General features: G+C 39.3%; 1 protein-coding gene across 1 annotated transcript; it reads left to right on the top strand.

Moving 5' to 3' along the window:
- Positions 1 to 13,383: 13,383 nt before the first annotated feature.
- Positions 13,384 to 13,956, top strand: LOC128133360 (uncharacterized mitochondrial protein AtMg00810-like). The gene has a single exon (XM_052770755.1). It carries the CDS (start codon positions 13,384 to 13,386, stop codon positions 13,954 to 13,956), a length of 573 nt encoding a protein of 190 aa, XP_052626715.1.
- The last annotated feature ends 5,675 nt before the right edge of the window (positions 13,957 to 19,631 follow it).

The following is a 19,631-nucleotide window of genomic DNA, read 5'->3' as shown; positions in this document are numbered from 1 at the left end:
TATTTCATATCGCTCTTGACGAGCACTTTGATGGTAACGGTCCATCAAGTCCTGGTGCATCTCAAAAGGATAATACTCCTCATAGGACTTTTGGAGCTCGGCTGTCATGGTGGCCCTCATGATGCATTCTACTTTTGTAACATCTCTTTCATGTACCTCATATTCAGCAAGCTCTTCAGGAGTAGCAGTTGGCTTGGGTACCTTTAGCTCCTTGTCAAGAACATATTCTTTGTTCTCATACCGAGTGACCATCCTGATGTTCCTGATCCAATCAGTAAAGTTGGATCCATCGAAGATGACTCTTGTACAAAGATTCATGATAGATAAGGAGCTAGTAGGGTTAGAGCCAGAAGCATTGTTATTGGAAGACATCTGAAAAGAAGAGGGAATAGATTAGATTAGATTTAGAGATAGTCCTTAATAAATAACCCAAATGTAGTATTAAGGCTAGGACCCAACACAATATTTTATAACTTAGAAGAGGGATGCCGTAATCTAAGCTATAAGATATTTGAAGGTAGGTGAATGACGATTCACAAATTTCCACCATGAAAAATGAAATTTTAATTAGATTTTTAATTGGTTTAGAAACTCCTAGATTCTTTGAGATTCATTGAACTTTCTCCAATAGCATGTTTCAATCTCGAGTGTGCCCTTGAAGTTTTGTGACTGGGATGCTGAGGATCACAAAACAAGGTGTGAAGTAACCATGCAAATTACTTGGTACCCTTAATGTGTTACCCCTCAATCGATGTGCCGGGTAACCACACACGCTCCATCGATACTATGATAAACATTAAGTCACCCTTTACCTACCTTGTTAAGTTCAAGTTAGTGTGCCTGTTAACCACACATGCTACACTAACGACTTAAACAAAGTGTAAAGTGTAATTTCAAGGATTAGAACCTTATTCACATTTTCCTAAAATAACTAAGATTGAGAATTCTATAAAGTTTAGTTACTTTAGTATTATCATTATACTTTTAATGAGAATTTATAAGTCCTTGTCCTACCCGTTCGACTAACGACCCTCCACCAATCAAGGAAGCGGTGGGTGAGAGTGGACACCCATTAAGTTGCCATTTTATAGGCAACACCCTTATACCCCCTTATAGAACGGCTTCGTGAATCAGGCATACTAGCGGTAAGATGACTTTGATCTTATACATATATATATATATATATATATATATATATATTATTAACTTATAATATTATAAGTATAAGGGTTGAATTTTAACTTTTAAAATTCTAAGGGTTGGAACTAAAGTTTTAATCATGACTTTACTTGTTCCAAAACTTGAGGGCAAGTTTTGTAAACTTTCAAAACTTTTCATTTCTTATAACTTATGAAGTTAATTGAGTATTAAAATGAAGATTATTCATTTTTCTAACTCTTGGTTTTCCATAACATGAGGACAAGTTATGGACTCCATTAAAACACATTATGATCAAGAATTAAACTACCAAGTAGGTTACAAACAATTCCTATGATCATTTAATATTCATAAGTTTAAGAACATGAATATGAACATTTCAAGAATCATAAATTACTCGTAAATCTTGTAATTTTTTATTATAGCCATTGTAAACGGATTAGCATAAACATTACACCATCTAAAACAAGTTTTATAACACCAAAACAGTTTAGAGTAATGTTTCTAGTCCATTTCCAGCAGCAAAAGTCGAAAATCTGCATTCTGAGGCTCCTACTCGTCAAGTTCACAAACCTACTCGGCGAGTAGGATGAAGATACACATGAACTCGGCGAGTCCCCCCATGGACTCGGCGAGTTCGACAGGAAGACAACAAGATTTTGACTTTTTTTTTTCAATATTTTGCATCAAGTATCAAACAAACAAGCCTAGTCTCTAATACCACTGATGGGTTTTGAGCATTCTAACACTTCCTAAGTGTACATGCAACCCTAATAAACTTTGGATCTATGTTTGACTAAGATACATGCAAATAATTATTTTTCCAAGGTTCTTCTCTTATATAGCATGGCATGGGGAACTTGAATCAAATAAAGCTAGTAGAATTACTTACCTTGTAGTTGTAGTTGATTGCTTGGAGTTTTAAAGCCTAGCACCAATAGTGTGGATGCCTCAAATGGAAATCACAAATCACCAAAAACTTTGGAACCTTGAGAGAATAGTCACCACTATCTTGAAATCGGACCTCTTGCTTTACTCAACTCAACTAGTGTGATTTCAAGAACCAAGGCCTTCTTTATATAGTGTGGTGGATTAGGGTTACATCCATGTAAACCCTAATACCCATGTCTCTTCATTTCCAATCCATGGGTTAAAGCTCCATGGAGTATCCATGGACTTTCCATGCAAGCCTAGCCCATTCCAAATAAGCATTAGCCCACACTATATAAATATAAGAGCCCATATTTAATTAGTAATACTTTTGATCTCTAAATTAATCCTAGATTAATTATAGATCAATACTAATTAAATAATATGATCTTATATTAATATATTAGAACTTATAATATATTAATAAATCATAACTTATACTATTCTCCAAAGATTGTCCATAAATTGTTCAGGTGAAGTGCAACCCAAATGGACCTTGTCGGGTCGGGTCAAGTACATACCAAATATAGTTATGGACTTAGACACTATATCCAACATATACATGGTACATTGACAGTAGATGCTCTAGGCACATGAATGGGCACAAGGGATATCTTGGAGATTTCAAGATCACAACACCAGGTCAGTATGCTACTTTTGGAAACAACATGAAGGGAGAAGGTATGGGACATGGAAACATATCAAACAAGAACTTTACTGTTAAGCGTGTAGCATATGTAGACGGTCTCAAACATAACATTATCAGTATTGCACAACTGTGTGACAATGATCAGGAGGTTTTGTTCACTAAAACCAAGAGTTTGATTATGGATACCAACAAACGCATCCTTGTTGATTCCCCATGATATGGGAACATGTATCCTCTTGATATTGAACTAATTGAGGGAACCCCAGATATTTGTCTTCTTTCCAAAGTTGCCTCTGACATCAGTTGGTTGTGACATAGAAGACTCTTTCACCTCAACTTTGGTTATATCAACAAACTCATTGGAAAGGATCTTGTGAGAGGACACTGTTAAAACTTGACAATGATGTACTTTGTGTTGCCTGTGAACAAGGCAAAAATCTCCGCACAAAAGTATAACAGAACACAATGTATCTAAACCTATTCAACTTATACATATTGATCTGTGTGGTCCCACTACAGTTCCCAACTTAAATGGTAAGAGATACATTCTTGTGATTGTGGACGACCACACCAAATTCACTTGGGTGTACTTCCTGCGAAACAAATCTGATACCACCAATGAGCTAATTAACTTCATTCTCTACATAGATGTTAGGGTAGGCAAGCCACTTAGAAGACTGAGAAGTGACAATGGTGGAGAGTTCAAGAACAACGCCTTAGATAGCTTTCTTATATCCAAAGGCATCGAGCACAATTTTTCTGCACCCTACACTCCACAACAAAATGGTGTAGTTGAACGGAAGAACTGGACACTATGTGAAGCTGCTCGATCCATGTTGATCTTCGCAAACCTACCACAATACTTATGGGCTGAAGCCACTGCAACCCCCTGTTTCACTCAAAACAGATCCCTAATCAACAACTGGATAGAATTCACTCCCTATGAAGCAATGAATAAGACGAAAACCAACGTTAAATTCTTTCACATCTTTGGATGTTGTTGATACATCAAGAACAATAGGGATCAACTAGGAAAATTTGCACCCAAGGCTGATGAAGGTATGTTTCTTGGATATTGCCTTCATACTGCAACCTATCGAGTTCTAAACAAAAGAACCAGGGTGATAGAGGAAAGTAGTGATGCGTTTATACCTGTTATTGTCTCTATGTCACTTATACTTGTAGTCGCTTATACCTGATAGACGCTTTTACTTCACTTATTGTCTTCTCTACTTTGTGATACACTTATACTTGGTACACTTATACTTCATGATTCGATTATCCCACTCTGTACGCTTATACTTCATGACTCGGATATTTCACTGTACGCTTTTACTTCACGACTCGGATATTCCACTGTGCGCTTATACTTCACAAGTCGGTTATTCCACACTTTACACTTATACTTCACGATATGATTCCACTTGATACACACTCAAGCGTAGTTAGATGTATGTCTGTGCTTGTATAGATGCATATAAATAATGATTGAAGGACTTAGGAAAGCTTGTCCGCCCTATTTCCTTTTCTTCGTTGAGATGTGGTCTAGTGGGATCGGATGTCCATCCAAAGGTCGTTTGATTCATTAGTTATATATTATGTACACAAGCATAGACATACGGGTTTACTTGAATCAATTCAGTTATGAGTCTCTACCTCTAGTTCAGCACTTACATTAGAAACCCACTATTTGGAAGTCTCTACCCACTATTTGGGATGCATCTTCAGGACACGGCCTTCTCCGTCGTCTAGTTGGTAACCAGAATCTCCTGTAGGGAGAGCGGACATTGTGTGCATAGATCTATACGGTATTGACAACCCCGCACCCAGACTGCTCGCTACAGTCCCGGCCTACCAAGCCAACGGGTGACAAATGTCATATTTTTTACGCTTGTAGGGCGTCTGGTACTCTAGTCAGTATGGTTACGAGTATCCCGGGTTACCTTATAATACATTGGCCTTAAGGTAACGGTATTTCACCGGTAATTTACACTGTATGCTGGTAACTCATTTTCAGAGTTGTACTGTTTTGACCTTACAAGACCTATTTTTCATTTGATATTGTCTGGGGTCTGTATTCACTGTTTTGATCTTACAAGACGTATCTTTCATTTGATACTGTCTGGGGTCTGTATTCACTGTTTCTGACCTTACCAGCTGTACCTTTCATTTGGTACCTTCTGGGGTCTGTGCCTCCATTTGTTAGACTGAACCAGGCATGTCGTTCATTCGATACTATCCTAGAGTCTATGATTCCTTGCCTTAGTCAGCAGTCCTCACTGCTGAGGCATATGTTATTCCCTAATGTCGTTTGCTTTCCTCAATAATCAAATTCAGTATTTTGATAATGATAGCAATTAGGGAAAATGACTTTTTACCACATAACACTGACCAGTCTTGGTAGAAGACTGCTTTATTAAAGAAAATATAGGATTTTCTGGAAAGAACTCTAATACACAGTAAACACTTAAACTACTACTTTATAAAGTTATTTGAATAAATGTCACTAAATACTTATGAACTCACCAGCATTTGTAAAAATGCTGATACTCGCTTTTCAAATAACTTGTATTCTCAAGTCAGAAATTAGACAGGTACATCCCAGGAGCTGTTGATGAAGATAGCTTAGTACCTCGCTGTACTTATTACATTTGTCTGTATTACTTTGATGTATTGTAATGTAACCATGTAAAACTATTACTATTAATGCAATGTTTTGTTGTACTTGATTTACTATAATGCATGTGTTGTGATACTTGACATGACGTCATCCACCCCAGAACGTTTCCGCCGTTCCGGTTTTGGGGTGTGACAGATTGGTATCAGAGCCAGGTTTATAGTGAGCTAGGTATATCAATTCATAAAAGATATACAACCTATAAACACAAAGGGATAAAACACTCTTACCAAGAATTATACTTTAAAATATAACCATATTTTACCAAAGTATAAGAACATCAAGAATCTAAACACTCGAACAAAAGTATCACAAGAAGAACGAGAATAAAAGTCTTCGGATGTTGAGCATTACCGTCAAACCTGGGCAGTTATGTAATCGTAAGCTGGAATAAATATAACCTGATCAACTACATTTATTTGAGATGCGATGAACGTGTGCTTGGGAGTGATAATAGTGTACAACAGGTCTGAAACTTACCAACTAGGATTGCTAGAGCCAAACATAAAGTTAAAATACTATAGGAGTATTTTGGAACACTACGACTACAGAGGGTGTACTCCCAAGGTTATATATAATAAGGATCCCATAGGCTAAGAATGTGTGGTTTTGCTCTACTTTCTTTTCCTCGTTGGGATGTGGATATAGAGTAGTATCACATATTCGAAGGCCTATCGGATCTAAGTTATATATGATTTGTATACCCTGTGTAATCGTAGCAGGACTCGATATGGATCATATAGTGAAATGTTAATAATCTCTTAGGATTCTTTAGACATTTCCATTCTCGCGCGAACCCTGTAGACAACCCTATCCACTTCAGTGCTTGACAGAAGAGTTGATTCCGACCCCGAGGAGGTTCATTGAGAAGATTTCTTGTTCGGAAATAAATGAACAGGGTCGAGACTATTGAATGCATCAAGTGCCCATATTCTTTTAGGGACATTGGTGAGAAATTTGCCTAAACTTCCGAGATCCCCAGTTGCCCTTTATGAGGTGATGACACCCATTGTCGGATTCGGAAGTGAGGTAAAATAGAAATTCAATATGTCCATACAAGAAGAGAACTCTAAGAAACTACCCAAAGGAAACCAACACAGATTCCTGTCAAAGATACGAGTCAGACCGAGGGAGCCAGTACATGGAACCCGTGAATTGTCTTTTCCTCGTGTTCGTCACGCTAATACACCCATAAAATAATACAATTTAGTGAGTTAGTGGTTACACTGCTCATGCTATGTGTTAGGTAAATCGTCATTTCCCGTTGCCAGATACACGATTAGGGCGGATCCTCACATCTCTATTGAGAGAATTTTAGCCATCTGCCCTTGTGAGCCTCTTTTCCGCAGTTTCGTTCCGAATCGTTCTCAAATCTCTCCAGGTCGGAGAGTGAAACCTTTCCCACTATAAAGGTAACTTAGTAGGAACGACTCGCATCTTATGGCCTTTTTCCGATACTCATACACCCATTTCGATTACCAGGACTACATCATAGGGATGTAGGTCGACACTCAGACGACCAGCACCAAAGGCACGGGAAAAATTTATGCCTAATACGTTCAGGAAAGAAATGTCCAGGGTTAACCATCGTCTCTCATTACCTTGTATTCCTTTCCGTGTAGGAAAACCATGCCACCGAAGAAGCGCAACCAGTCTACAAGCAAGAAACCTACTCTCTTATTCGATGAAGCTACGTTCCAAGCTGCAATCTCAGCAGCCATAGCAGCTGTCATGGCTCACCTAAATGCTAACACTGCCAATGTTAGCAAGGGCCCTGTCGGGATTTCCAATCCTGGCGATGGACAGCAGCAACCAACACTTTCATACCCAGTCACCCAAGAACCTTCACCGAACCCACTAAAGAGAAAACTCAAGATTGAGGAAAGAAGTACCTCGGCTCAAGGACCTTCTGAAAGGCGATGAGCTGAGGCAGTCTATACCCCTGTCAATCCTTCCCTCCCGACCTCAAGAAGACCATACCTAGGAGACCTTCCCCACTGCAGCAAGTGCAGCTACCATCATCATGGTGCCTGCCGGGAACTCTTATGTGCTAGGTGCAACATGAATGGGGATACTGCTCGTGTATGCAGAACTCCGGTGGAGCGTATTGCATCGATCACTAATGCGACGACCAATCCAGTTTGTTTTCTATGTGGTGAGAGTGGACACTTCAAGAAGGATTGCCCAACTGAAGGAAACAACAAAGACACAGAAGGAGTCTAACTTTAATGCTTAAGGAGAAGCATCAAGAACTTAGTAGATTTTGGTATGTCTCTCGATCTCGGATAACTAAACTAAACACAATAAAAGACTAATTCGAATGTAAATTCTTCCCAGTAAGGCGAAAGTCGCAGCACTGTTATAAAATTTAAAATTCATCAGGTAAAACTATAATGGCTAAACATATACATTACGGCCATGTATAGTTAAGATGGAAAGACCTAGAGTGAGTGAAGGCCGCCTCATTTCCTGTTCCTCGTTTGGTTGTGGATTTAGGGCGGAGTCGCTCAGTCAACAGTCCTCCCCACCCTAACTATACATGACTAGTATATGAAGGCGGTTATAGAAATGCCTCGTGAGAATCCATTCATAAAAAGGTACTCTATTCGGAAACATTTAGGACTCTCTATATTTCCGCGTCGACTCTATCGGTCCAAGTATCCGCGGTAGTGATACATAGGACAAAACCTGAGACGCCTAGAACTTGTGTGCCTGTTCGGCACATGACTCTATCGATCTTCACTTTATATCATGTCGGAGTGTGCCAACTTCGACGACCTTATTGATCATGGTTCAACTTCGTGCAACCATGTGTACATTCTTAGTGCTGTGTAAAAAGAACTTTCTCCATAGCCATGTCGGCAAATAAAGGTTCTCCCGAACCTAAACCTAACTCAAATAATCAAACCTAATGCGATCCGTCAATCGTCCCTCTTATCTCAAACCTTCCGAAGTACCCAAGAGAGGGTACCGTACGCTGTTGACCGACCCCTCGTAGTCAGATGGACACCGAAGTGAACGACACTGTAGATACTTCAGAAGACAATAACCATTTGGAGCATACTCCATAGATTTCCCCGGGAGACCCTTCGCACCTCGCACATCCGGTTCGTGAACCCAGAGAACAGAACCCATGAGACTGACCACTATAACTAGGCATATGCATAAAGGTAGCATATAATTGAGATCAAAAAGATTTAAGATGTGTGTTTCCTCCCTACTCCCTGTTCCTCGTTGGGTTGTGGGTTTGGGGTGCAGTCGCACAGCTGAACATCCTGCCGACCTCAATTGTATACTGCTTGCATACGCCCGGTATTAGTGGTTAGGCTAAGCATGAGCTCTACCACGAACCTTTTCGCAAAACACTTTCACCCTATTCCATAACATAGGAGCCAGAGTCAAGAGAATCAATGCGGGTTAAGCTAGTAAAGTTCCGAGTGATGAGACCCTATACTCACTAGAGTTGACCTAGACCGAGGAAACTCAGAACCTTCGGAAGAGTAGTTGCAGTAGATGCTCGCACTACTCAGGCACCTTGCCCACCCTGTTATAGACAGGTAGTGCCTATCATCCTCCACCCTCTTTCATGGAGGAAATCATCGTCGCCCTGTAGACGATAGACGTCATTCTCCGAAGAGAACACTAGAATACCGAGAACCACAGGATAACCTTCGCAGCCAACAATACTTGCTCAAATTGCGAAAGTAGTTGTGTTAAACCTCGTGACCCAGATCCCGAAGAGATTAGCGACTGGACGCCAGCCCTGGTGTTAGTCGAAGGGTTATGCAGGAACATGCACTTTCCGCACTGGAATAAACCAAAGCCTTGGAAAATCCTTGGACTATTAGGTGTTCCACGAATACTATCTCACACAGAGATAGTAGAACCACCTTCTGAGATAGTCCAACACTCATCTGGTGAAACTCTATCTCCCCGACCCATAGAGTTTCCGCATCTCAAGAGCCTTTAGTGCAGATTCATTTTGCACAAGCTTGAGATAGACACTCTACAGCAAACCGATAACCATAGTCACACAACCCATCTGATGACCTAGAAAGTCTCTATCAGCCAGTTGACAGGAAACGTGAGACCAAAGACCACCCGAGCTTTCTAAGAACCAACCTGAAGGACTACACTACCAGTACGGGAGAGAACGTTAAGAACTTCGGAATTACGATCACGCCAGTGATGATCTTGCCATAGAAGTACACTATGTTCTAAGTACTGAAAAGCTCTACCATTCCGAGAGCTTAGGACCATATGAGAATCCCCATGGAGACTTGGTCCAACCTTTTTCAGGCCGCTACTACCTTTGGATATGTCACAAGACTCACACATGATCGATCCACTTCTTAGACTAGATATGCAATTCCCGACATCACCCTTCGTACCCCACTCATATCGATAGAATCCATTGAGAACCCTAACCTCGTAGATACACCAGTTGAAACCCACTAACTACACTAGACGGAATCCGCATCCCGTACGTGAAGGTCTGTCGGAATGACAAACACAGGCTAGAGTTCACTTGGGAATGCGAGGACAACCATATAGGAAGTACTCTCTTACCTCTACTTGGCCATTCATACCTACTTCCTTGCCTAGACCTGAATTTCGGGACAAAATTCCCTCTAACGGGGGGATGATGTGACAACCCAAGTTGTTCCGTTACATTTCCCCGTTACTGTTAACGGAATATTCCAGTTTATAAAAGTTCCGTTAATTAGAGGTCGTCAATTAAATAAACATTTCAATTGTTTATGTTTAATATGCCGTTAAGTCGTGATAAAAGGAAATAAAAACTTAACACATATTTCCATTTAATTGGAAAATATTAGTTTATTGTCACGACCACTAAATCGGGTGCGACCAAAAGCCCCGTCTAACGGCAATATTGGGTAGAATTACACTGAGCTCCAACTCCCACCCATATATAAAGGGGAGTAAACCCCATTTGGAGACTTTTCCACTCTCTCTCTATACTCTCTCACTAGACTCGTTTTCGACCCGAATCCGCAACCAAACACTTCGAAATCGTCATTGAGTGTGTTCGAGTCCTTACGTGACACCGAACGCCCAAACGGCACCTTCGTCTGACCTACTTACACCAAGTGAGTTCATACCCCTGAATGAACCTTTTTAAATGTTTTTACATGTTTTATAGGGGGGAATACAAGTTAAACATGTCAGTTATCATATCAATCACATGTGATTGATAACCCACATGCACAAGATTTTACCACACTTTACACTGTTTAACCGAGTAGGACACTATAATGGTTTACAAAAGGGATTTCAATTGTTTCAAAACTCTTACTTATACTGTTTTACCTAAATTCATTTTAAACTGATTTTTGAAAGATTCCAAAGATTTCTAAAGGTTTTCCCACTTATTTTACCAAAGAATACCAAATGCGAGTTTTCCTGAGTATAAAGATTTTTCCAAGGTTTTCATCAAAGTTCCATTTCACGTTGTATATTTTTACTTGTTAGTTACCGCTGCTTCGGTTTCATGTATTTTAAACTCCTACTCGATGACGCTTTCACTTCGTGATGCGTTTATACCTGTTATTACCTCTATGTCACTTATACTTGTAGTCGCTTATACCTGATAGGCGCTTTTACTTCACTTACTGTCGTCTCTACTTCGTGATACACTTATACTTGGTACACTTATACTTCATGATTCGATTATCCCACTCTGTACGCTTATACTTCACGACTCGGATATTTTACTGTACGCTTATACTTCACGACTCGGATATTCCACTGTACGCTTATACTTTACAAGTCGGTTATTCCACATTGTACACTTATACTTCACGATATGATTCCACTTGATACACACTCAAGCGTAGTTAGATGTATGTCTGTACTTGTATAGATGCATATAAATAATGATTGAAGGACTTAAGAAGGCTTGTCCGCCCTATTTCCTTTTCTTCGTTGAGATGTGGTCTGGTGGGATCGGATGTCCATCCGAAGGTAGTTTGATTCATTAGTTATATATTATGTACACAAGCATAGACATACGGGTTTACTTCAGTCAATTCAGTTATGAGTCTTTACCTCTAGTTCAGCACTTACATTAGAAACCCACTATTTGGAAGTCTCTACCCACTATTTGGGATGCATCTTCAGGACACGGCCTTCTCCGTCGTCTAGTTGGTAACCAGAATCTCCTGTAGGGAGAGCGGACATTGTGTGTATAGATCTATACGGGATTGACAACCCCGCACCCAGACTGCTCGCTACAGTCCCGGCCTACCAAGCTAACGGGTGACAAATGTCATATTTTAGACGCTTGTAGGGCGTCTGGTACTCTAGTCAGTATGGTTATGAGTATCCCGGGTTACCTTATAATTCATTGGCCTTTAGGTAACGGTATTTCACCGGCAATTTACACTATATGCTGGTAACTTATTTTCAGATTCGCACTGTTTTGACCTTACAAGACGTATCTTTCATTTGATACTGTCTGCGGTCTGTATTCACTGTTTCAGACCTTACCAGCTGTACCTTTCATTTGGTACCTTCTGGGGTCTGTGCCTCCATTTGTTAGACTGAACCAGGCATGTCGTTCGTTCGATAGTATCCTGGAGTCTATGATTCCTTGCCTTAGTCAGCAGTCCTCACTGCTGAGGCATATGTTATTCCCTGATGTCGTTTGCTTTCCTCAATAATCAAATTCAGTATTTTGATAATGATAGCAATTAGGGAAAATGACTTTTTACCACATAACACTGACCAGTCTTGGTAGAAGGCTGCTTTATTAAAGAAAATATAGGATTTTCTGGAAAGAACTCTAATACTTATGAACTCACCAGCATTTGTAAAAATGCTGATACTCGCTTTTCAAATAACTTGTATTCTCAAGTCAGAAATTAGACAGGTACATCCCAGGAGCTGTTGATGAAGATAGCTTAGTACCTCGCTGTACTTATTACATTTGTCTGTATTACTTTGATGTATTGTAATGTAACCATGTAAAACTATTACTATTAATGCAATGTTTTGTTGTACTTGATTTACTATAATGCATGTGTTGTGATACTTGACATGACGTCATCCACCCCAGAACATTTCTGCCGTTCCGGTTTTGGGGTGTGACAACCCTCCTCGTCCAAGTGAACAGTATGAGGTTGTTTGCACTCCTCAAATCCAAAGGGAAGCTCACCTCACAAAATAGACAAAGGATCATCCAGTCAATCAAATCATAGGTGATCTAGATCCTAGAGTAGTAACTCGTTCAACAACCAAGAATGAATGTCTATATGCAAGCTTTCTATCCATGATAGAGCCTAAAGGAATCAAAGAGGCTCTACAAGATGCAGATTGGGTAAATGCAATGCAATAAGAGTTAGCTGAATTAGAACACAACAACGTGTGGGACTTAGTGCCATCACCAGAAGGAGTATCAGTTTTTGGTTCAAGATGGGTATACAGGAACAAAAGTGATGAAGATGGAATCATCATTAGGAACAAAGCCAGACTGGTTGTCAAAGGCTACTCGCAACAAGAAGGCATAGACTATGATGAAACATTTACACCTGTTGCAAGAATAGAAACAATTAGGATTTTCTTGGCATTTGCTGCACACACGAATTTTAAGGTCTACCAAATGGATGTGCACTGCACATTCTTGAACAGAGAAATTGATAGGGATGTCTATGTTCAACAACCTCCCGGATTCGAAGATCCAAAGTTCCCGAACCATTGCTACAAGCTTCAAAAGGCTGTCTATGGATTGAAGCAAGCCCCAAGAGCATGGTATGGAACATTCACCAAGTTCTTAGAAGATTCCAAGTTTCAAAGAGGTTCAATTGATCCCACTCTATTTAGGAAAATCCACAACAACCATCTGATCTTCATACAAATCTACGTCGACGACATCATATTCGGTTCAACCAGCAAGGACCTTAGTGATGAGTTTGCTGAGTTGATGAAATGAAATTTTAGAATGAGTATAATGGGTGTGCTCAACTACTTTCTAGGTCTACAAGTTCGTCAATCTCCTAAGGGAATCTTCATTGGTCAAGAGAAGTACATCAAAAATCTGTTGAAGAGATACGCCATGGAGAATGCATCAACTGCAAAGACACCAATGTCTACTTTCTACAAGCTTGATTCAGACCTTGATGGAAAATCTATAGAACAAAAGCACTACAGAGGAATGATTGGCTCATTACTCTACCGTACAGCTAGTCGACCAAACATCATGTTTTCAACATGTTTGTGTGCACACTTTCAAGCCAATCCAAAGGAATCACACCTCATAGAAGTCAAAAGAATTTTCAAATATCTGAAACGAACTGCTTTTATGGGTCTATTCTATCCTGCTAAAGGCAACTTCTATCTTCAAACCTTTATTGAATCAGATTATGGAGGATGCAAGTTCGACAGAAAGAGCACCACTGGTAGCTGTCAATTCTTAGGAGGCAGATTGGTCAGCTGGACCTCAAAGAAGCAAACCTGTGTTTCAACCTCTACTGCTGAAGCTGAATATGTTGCTGCTTCTAGCTGTTGTTCTCAAGTGCTCTGAATGCAAACACAACTGAGAGATTATGGATTCAGAATGCAACAGATCCCAATCTATTGTGACTCTAAGAGTGCAATTGCAATCTCTCACAATCCAGTCAACCACTCAATGACCAAGCACATTGATATCAGGTATCACTTCCTTAAAGATGATATTCAAAAAGGTCATATTGAGCTTCATTGTGTTCCTACAGAAGAAGAGACTGCAGATGTGTTCACGAAAGCTCTGGATGAATCCAAGTTCTTACATTTTCTAGGACGACTTGGCATGCTTAATCCAGATTCTCTAGGCATTTAAATTTTTTTCTTTCTCACTTATTTTAAGAAAACTCCAAAAAATAATTTATTTATAATTTATTGTATTTTTCCTTTACTTTTCCATAAAAGAAAAACCCCAAAAAGATTTTACTTTTTTTTTTACTTTACATAAGAGAAAACTACAAAAATATTTTATTTTATGCTAGCGTTCCACAGGACTGTCTAGAAAGAGTCTATGGTCGTTATCCATACTCCGCTGAATAACTAGATCAACAACAACAACATCGAGACCTCTCATCTGTTTATCACACATCAACTATCTACCCATGTTCTACCCAACGTATTAGTAGATAAAAATATATATTTTTATACATAGTTTAAAACCTGTATAGCATTCTCATTAAATACATATTCCAATCAACAGATGAGACACATACAAATAGCATGTATTTCATAGAGAATAAATCATATCTACGAGATAGAAGAAAGTGAATATACATTCACATATATAACAACAAAATATACACATAACACGTATTTTGTATAAAATACTTCATAATTATGCGTTAGAAGAAGGTAACTACACACTCACTTGATCATAAGATGATCGGACAGCACTACGGCGCTAAGAGTAGTATTCTTCGGTGAAACTGGGTTCACTTCACTCACTGGGATTCTTACGGACAGAGCTTCGGCTCGGAAACTCTTTTCTTCGCGGGATCTTCAAGATTCAGGACTTGCTTCGGGTCTCGGGATGATACCGGGGCTTCGGGGGTAATTCTTTGCACGTAAATCGAGGTAATATGAGTGAGAGGATAGAATTTGAGCAACCAAACTCGGCTGGCCCTTCAAATCTATTTATAGGGCAAAATTTGTCTTTGCCATGTCGTGGTACGGTTTACCACGTCGTGGTGGCTGGTTCGTCACTGCATGTGTCATTGCAAGTGGGTCTGATAGACTCCAGAGCTCCTGCCACGTCGTGGTGGCTGACAATTTTGGGGTTTCACGCTCCGTACTTCAAAAACTCATAACTTTCGCATACGAACTCCGTTTTCGACGTTCTTTTTATAGACGCGTAGGTGAGAATATGCTCTACGACTCTCGTTTAGACTCCATTGACTAATTTTGATTTTATTTGTAGTATATTATAAATATATTACTTTTATATTATTTTTAGTAGGCCAGGACAGGAAAACTCCGTTATAAATTCATAACTTCTTCATCTGACGTCCGTTGTCGCCTATCTTTTTATCGTTTCACTACTATTAATGAGATTTTCGATTCTCGTTTAGATTGTTTCGGCTAAAAATCACTCGATCTCAAATCGAGGATTCGGGCTAGATACTGCTAAGTCGAAACTTCAAAAAAATCATAACTTCCTGGTACGAAGTCAGATTTGGGCATTCTTTTCATGCATGCTCTTGGTTTAACGAACTCTACGACTTTTGTTTAGATTACTAGGGCTAAATACGCGCTATCTTAATTTCGTATTTTACGTCATTCAACGTCGTGCCGGTTCTGTCGCGAAACTTCGACAGGTCATAACTTCTTCGTTATAATTCGGATTTCGGCATTATTTATATATTCGGAAACCTCGTTTCAACTACTACAACATTATTCATAGATATCGGCTTTATCTAACATTTCATTTTGACGCTTATTTTCATTCTTAATTAAATTAAGACACACAATTAAGCACAAAACACATAATACTCAAATAATACACTTCTATTATTTCAAAACGGGTTACAAAGGTTAACCTAGACTATTATATCAACATTAATGACAAGCCCAAAAACACAGGTGTTAAAGAAAAGTTCCAAGCAGGAGACTGTAGCTTATTCAAGGTACGAATCAGAATACACAGCAGCGAGCAAAGCGTCAAAGGAGGCAATATGGTTGAAGAACCTCATCGGAGACCACGGAATTGTGTCAGCCATAAAGGAGCCTGTGGAGATTTTCTGCGATAACGAAGGTTTGGTTGCCTTAACCAAGGAACCAAGGGATCATGACAAATCCAAGCATATTGACAGGAAACATCATTTGATTAGACATCGGGTAGAAGATGGACTCCTCGTAGTAAAGAGGGTATCATTAGAGGATAACCCACCAGATCCCCTTACGAAGGGATTGAGTAGGGTTAAGCACTTTCAGCATGCTAGGAGCATTAGGCTAAAGGACGATATTAGTTTTTGTGATTAGATAGGCATAGAAACTTGTAATACATAAATTGTAATTGACATTTTGATGATTGAATAAAGGAGTATTATATATAAGTAATGTTACTGTCTTATGTCATTAATTTACTATTGTTTGACTTTGCGTGTTTTGACTTCCTAAATAATAAGATTATTTAAAATATCCACAGTCGTTCATACTTTAGAAGTAGGTATGAAAGAAGACTATCATAAATTGGTTTGTAGATTCTCTAAGTGTTTAGACATAGCAAAGGTTCGTTGCAACGTTCATGAGTGCTCTTGAAATATGATTTGAGTATTGGCTTAAACTTGCGCTCACTTGAATCACTTCATGGAATTTATCACGAGTGATTGTGAGACGATAATATCATATAGCCTTTAAACCTAGATATATGGTTTATTGTTTGCGAGTTGGTTGTGCATTGATAATGCGTAAATGCTTCAGTAACTTGATGTTATAAAACACATTGTTGTGTATAATTTGAAGAGTAAATAGTAAATGCATATAAGTCAAAGTTTATCTGTTCCTTTTATCCTACAAGGGTAAAAGTAATATCTTGGGACCCTCGATGATTTGGTTTGACTTATGTCCCCGGCCCGGTCAGGACTGAATTGATGTTTTCAATTAAGTTCTATGTCAGAAGAATCAGAGATCGAGAAACAAATTGTTGGAAAATAAGTATAACTATGTTCCGTGTGATTGTCCACACAATATATTGATAACGGAGGACTATACGATCCCTTAACTAAAGGATGTGTCAGAATTTGACAGCGGCTTTTAGGAGTTACGATTGCTAACCGCGTTTTGAAGTCGTACTTGCATTTATAGTTATTAGAGTTATCCAAGTGGGAGACTGTTGGATCAGGTGTCTAAGCCCATAACTATATTTGGTATGTACTTGAATCGGTTATAGCATGGTCCTTTTGGGTTGCCTTCACCGAAGCAACTTGACTGGATAAAGAATGGAGAAAGAAGTTATTATGGTTTATTAATATATTACATGAATAATATATTAAAAGAGAAATCATATTGGTTAATTAATACTGGTCCAGAATTAATTAAGAAATTAACTTTGTGATCAAAAGATATTAATTGAACCTAGGGGACTGGAATTGCAATTATAAGATAATTGGATTTTGGGATGAGGATCCATAAGAAAGGGGTGGACGAAATCAAGGAGGGAAGCCCACCTTGATATCATCCAAGGCCTCATTCTGGAAGGTTCCTTTGGACTGCTTAAGGCCTAAGCAATCCAATTAGGGTTTTGACTGAAACCCTAGAAGCTCACCTTTATAAAGGACCCTTGGGCACTAGAATTCGGCTACCACAACCCTAAGAAGAGTTCAAGAGCCGATTTTAGCCTTCCCCTCTCTCCCTATTATTCTCCAACTTGTTTTGGTGTTTGTGATCTATTAGAGGCATAACATTTGAGGTGCTAAGGTTCTCAAAAGCTTAAGATCTTAAAGCAAGAATCAAGGTAAGCTTCTAACTTGTTTGTTAGACATTATTTTTTTTGTTGTATGCTAGATTAGGGTTTGCAAGTCTTGGACAATTGTTGCATGTACAAATAGAAACACTAGATCCGAGCATTAGGGTTTGCATAAACACCATAGGAATGTTGTTTTGCTCAAAACCCATCAGAAAGACCAAGGGAAATTGGGTAGAGGAGCTTCCGGGATTCCTTTGGTCGTACAGGACGACCCCAAGGACAAGCGATAAGGAAACCCCATTCATCATAGCCTACGGCACAGAGGTAATGTTGCCGACAGCACTAATGATTGGCTCACCATGCACAATGCACTTCCGGGGCAGGAACAACGATGAGGACCTAAGGCATAATCTAGACCGCATTAAATAAAAGCGTGAGTAATCGAACATTCGACAAGTCGCCCATAAGAGCGCAGTGGAAGGATACTACAACCAAAGAATGAAGGAGAAATCCTTTAAAGTGGGAGATTATGTTATAAGGAAAAACGAGGCAAGCCACGCCCAACCACAAGGGAAACTAGGTCCCATGTGGTAAGGGAGATATAAAGTAATTGGCACACATAGGAATGGGTCCTACACGCTCGAAACAATCAAAGGCTGACTAATCCCAAGAACATGGAATGCCATAAACCTCAATAAATTCCACTTTTAGCCCCCATCAACGTTCGACAATGGGAAATAGAGAAACCCATATCCAGAAGGGATAACAATGACCTCGTGACAATATACCAGTTGGACTGATCACCCATGTAGGCGAACAATACTCAGTGTATTTCAGGCTTAGTGTACCTCTAAAATACTTAGGTGATGTTTGTTTTTTTGAAGCAAAAATCCATAAAGTATGCGAACCACCTCTGCAACCCTCTACAGTAGAAGAGGTGGATCAAACGATTGCAGACTATAATAAGAAGTGTGTTTGTTTTTTTAACATTTGCATGCTGCTGCAGATATTAAAAAATCAAAACAAACTAATTTTATAATCCGAAAATAGTTTTTTAATACCGAAAATTTAATAATGTATGACATTTCGGCCAAAAATTATGATATTTAAGCAAAAAATAATGAATTTTAACAAAAAATAAAGATATTTTAGCATAAAATAATGATATTTCATCAACAAAATATTATTAAAGCAACAATCAAGGTAAGCTTCTAACTTGTTTGTTAGACATTTTTTTTTGTTGTATGCTAGATTAGGGTTTGCAAGTCTTGGACAATTGTTGCATGTACAAATAGAAAAACTAGATCCGAGCATTAGGGTTTGCATGAACACCATAGGAATGTTGTTTTGCTCAAAACCCATCAGAAAGGCCAAGGGAAATTGGGTAGAGGAGCTTCCGGGATTCCTTTGGTCGTACAGGACGACCCCAAGGACAAGCGATAAGGAAACCCCATTCATCATAGCCTACGACACAGAGGTAATGTTGCCGACAGAACTAATGATTGGCTCACCATGCACAATGCACTTCCGGGGCAGGAACAACGATGAGGACCTAAGGCATAATCTAGACCGCATTGAAGAAAAGCGTGAGTAATCGAACATTCGACAAGTCGCCCATAAGAGCGAAGTGGAAGGATACTACAACCAAAGAATGAAGGAGAAATCCTTTAAAGTGGGAGATTATGTTATAAGGAAAAACAAGGCAAGCCACGCCCAACCACAAGGGAAACTAGGTCCCATGTGGTAAGGGAGATATAAAGTAATTGGCACACATAGGAATGGGTCCTACACGC

This window comes from Lactuca sativa, chromosome 4 (assembly GCF_002870075.4).
Source record: "Lactuca sativa cultivar Salinas chromosome 4, Lsat_Salinas_v11, whole genome shotgun sequence".
NCBI classification, from domain to species: domain Eukaryota; kingdom Viridiplantae; phylum Streptophyta; class Magnoliopsida; order Asterales; family Asteraceae; genus Lactuca; species Lactuca sativa.
This window is presented reverse-complemented; position numbering and strand designations above follow the sequence as displayed.

Excerpts from the sequence above, each read along its gene's own strand:
- LOC128133360 (XM_052770755.1), top strand. The coding sequence starts at position 13,384 with ATGGGTGTGCTCAACTACTTTCTAGGTCTACAAGTTCGTCAATCTCCT.